The 3500-nt window shown below is 40.5% G+C and overlaps 1 protein-coding gene across 1 annotated transcript; it reads right to left on the reverse strand.

Annotated features, from left to right (window-relative positions):
- Positions 1 to 267: 267 nt before the first annotated feature.
- bhlha9 (basic helix-loop-helix family, member a9) lies at positions 268 to 1785 on the reverse strand. Its single transcript, XM_017435116.3, has one exon. It carries the CDS (start codon positions 1597 to 1599, stop codon positions 742 to 744), a length of 858 nt encoding a protein of 285 aa, XP_017290605.1. The 5' UTR covers positions 1600 to 1785; the 3' UTR covers positions 268 to 741.
- Between the last annotated feature and the right edge of the window lie 1715 nt (positions 1786 to 3500).

Here is a 3500-nt window from a genome sequence, read left to right on the forward strand (position 1 = left end):
TTCTCACCATGTTCTTCTGCTTTTATTTTGCTGTGCGTAAATTCCAACCTTGACTTCCCCCTCTGAGAAATGACAAGAATGGACTTGTAAGGACATTACCACTGAGCCAACGACTTCTGTCATCTCACAGTCAGAGGGGGTAGAAACTACCATCCTTAGGCTATAATCAAACACATACACACACACACACACATGCACCCTCTGTGTTCATTTTGGTCATTCAGAGTAAAGGAGGCAAGAAGCACATATAAAACATTTATTTTAAATGTTTTTCAAATGAAAGTGATGCACAAATTTATCACAAGTTGAAAAAAACAGCATGTTTTTAAAACAATAAACAAAATAAATACATTAACACACGTTGGTGTAAAAGATGGTGGACTGATTAGACTATTCTCTCTCCTTTTTTATTCTCATTCATTTAGCAATCAGAGGCCAAGATGGTGACAACATGTTGCCAGCAGATACAATCTTGTAATTTTTTATTGTGGAAACTCACTTTAAAAAAAAGAAAAAAAAAAAGAAAAAAAAAAGGTTCAGAATATTATTCTGTATTCTGCTGTCTGAAGAACCATTGTACTTCAATATTCCAGTGGAGAGATAATTGGCCCAGCTCTAGATTTATAGTTTTACTGTAGTACTGATTTATGGTATTGTCATAAAACCCTCTCATCAGTTTCCTTTCTTACAGTCTGTTGCTGTTGTTTGGTCTTGAGAGTTCATTGGGGTGGCTTTACCCTCTTACAGTATATCAGAGCACAAAGGAAGGCTGTGATCCGACACTTGCCATGGAATCCCGAGAGTAGAAGTTGGCTCCACAAAATTGTCTATGTATCCTTGAGCACAAGAGGCCCACATCCCTGGTTTGTACCCCAACCCCTCGCCCATCTGAGCGCATCGTAGTGGACTGGGCAGATGATCTTCAGGGCTGCTGCAGTGTCCTTGTGAAGCATAAAAGTGTCCCTCACTGGGATAACAGGGGTAGTGTGGTGATGGTGGGCACGATGACAGGGTGTTATCCATGTAAACATGTTGGTCCGTGGACAAATGGTGCATGTGGGGCCCCTGTTGAGACTGCATCTGTTGAGTGATGGATGCATGCCACGGGACATAGATCTGATGATCCAGACGAGGAAGAGCGACCCTAGTCTTTTCGAGTCGAGATGCTCTCATCACAGCTGGCCCTACAGATGACCTGTGGCATTCCCGGTGAGTGCAGGGCTTGTTGGGAGGATTTAAATTCAGGAAGACAGACAGAGCAGAGATGCGATTGATGGCCCTTTGAAGAGTGGCTATCTTAGATAGTCTTTTGCCACTCAGATCATGATTGAGGGCAACACGGAGGGCATTGAAGGCTTGGTTGTAGTCTAATATGCGCTTCCGTTCACGCACATTAGCAGCCATTCTTCGAGCTTTTGAGCGGACTGGTCTATTGTGCTTCTTGGTCTGGCTGTCTTCTGGGTCCCTGGGGCTGTTTGTTGATCTTTCGCTGTCTTGGAAAGATGGCTTGGAACTTCCCTCATCATCACCGTGCCCCAGCACGTCGAGTTCAAGCTCTTCCTCAGAAATCTCAGAACCAGCAATACTGCTGCAACTCATTGTGTCAATTGTGATAAGTTAAAGCAAAGTCTTACTGCCAATTTTGCAGCTGAAGCAATGACACTTTGTTGGTGAGATGTCTGCACGGTGCCTGCTAGTCTCCTCGACACCCTCTCTGGCTTCTTCTGTGGGGCTGTCGGTGTTTGCTGCTCCTCCTATAGCTGGGTTAGTCTCTACCTCTGACTCCTTTAGTGCACTGTGGTTACTTGTACCTCAAGAAGGCAGGTTTGTCTGCTTTTAAAACATCTTGAAGTCACATGGTACAGTCACTTGTGAGGAATGATGCACTCTCTCTCCCTTTTCAGGTTTATGGCTGGCCTGAAGGCAAATGCAACTGTCACCTCCTCCTCCTGCTCTGACTCTCCCCTGCATCCCTTTCGGGATCATTCAGAAGAGTTGTAACCACTAATGTTTTTGTGATTTAAGCAAAATGCACAGTGCTTGTTAAAGACCTAGCATTCCGTGAAGGAATGCATATTTAAACAAATGATGATAAATGACAGAGTTATACACATTTTGTTCAAACTTTGTTAACAATGCTATGATCGTTTGCAATATTGCCTTCTCACAAGATGTGTTATAGTGCTCAGCTACTACCACTGAGTCCTTTTTGTTTTGGCTAATGTTGATTAGCTGTAATGGCAATCTTGAATTGAGGGGACTCCAGAAGTAAATCAGTTGTAGATATACAGCCAATGATTAGTTTTAGAAAGTTTCATTAAAATCTGTTCAATCGTTTATAAGATATTTTGCTAACAAATATGTAGTGTTGACTCCAATAGTTAATGGCAAAGTTTTAAAAACAGATCTTATGTGATCAGTTAGTACTCAGAGTATGTGTTGTGTTTGACCTTCAGCTACCACCACACCAAATTTCAGCTCAAGGTCTTTAAAATTAGCTGAGTCACAACCAATTTTTGTAAGTTAAGGTTGCTTTCCAAAAGTTAATCAGTAGTAGAAGTGACTACTTTCTAAAAGTTTGATTAAAAGCTGTGTACTGGTTCATGAGATATTTTGCTAACACTACAAAGAAATAACACATGGTCGTGGTCCAAAACATTATCACCTTTGTCTTTAGCAATGGGCCGAATGTCTACAATACACCTAAAATGTCTCCACTGGTTCTCTTATAATTGACTTTCCAGGAGGTTGATATGTTTTGTGAATCAAAATTATTACTGTAACTTGAACAGCATTTTGCTGTTTCCATTCCTTCAGTTTTTGATATATCATAATTTGGAGTATTTTGGATACCAACAACAAATCAAACTTTTATTCAAATGGCCTGTCCTGTTACATAGCTTATTTTTTATGTTGAGACTGGGGAGCGCATAACCGTCTCATCTCTTGGAGGTTTGACTCATCTTGACAATTAGTTGCCTGTAGAGTGGTGATTCTCCCTCTCTATGTGGTCAGCTTTAGGAGCCATGTAATTTAGAGAAACTGCCCTGCAACCCATCCTCATAAATCAGGCCTGGGCAGCACTTGAGGACAAGACCAAAGTGAGCCCTAGACTTCAAAGAAAGGGAAAAACAAAGGTAAATAATTTACAATTAGAACCAGTAATTGTTGCTGATTTAGGCATCGATTTGTCATTGTTCTCTGTTCATAAAGATGGGGTTTCATTTTGATGGAAATTGAATATTTATACTACTTTAAATAATGTAGCATAAGATAGCAAGCTGCCTGCAGTTTCTTTTTTAACAAACGACTGCTAGACAGAGAACAGCTCTATCATTTACCATGCTTTCTCCTTTCAATATCAAGGTTTCTCACCTTAAACAGACAAATGTTCACATAAAAGTTCATCATGTTAGATGCTTAAATTTGCCAACACAACATAGTCCACAAATGTCTATCCTTAAGAAGTATTTTTTTTTCCTGCATTTTTATTGCCCAGA

The sequence above is a fragment of the Kryptolebias marmoratus genome, linkage group LG13 (assembly GCF_001649575.2).
Source record: "Kryptolebias marmoratus isolate JLee-2015 linkage group LG13, ASM164957v2, whole genome shotgun sequence".
NCBI classification, from domain to species: Eukaryota; Metazoa; Chordata; class Actinopteri; order Cyprinodontiformes; family Rivulidae; genus Kryptolebias; species Kryptolebias marmoratus.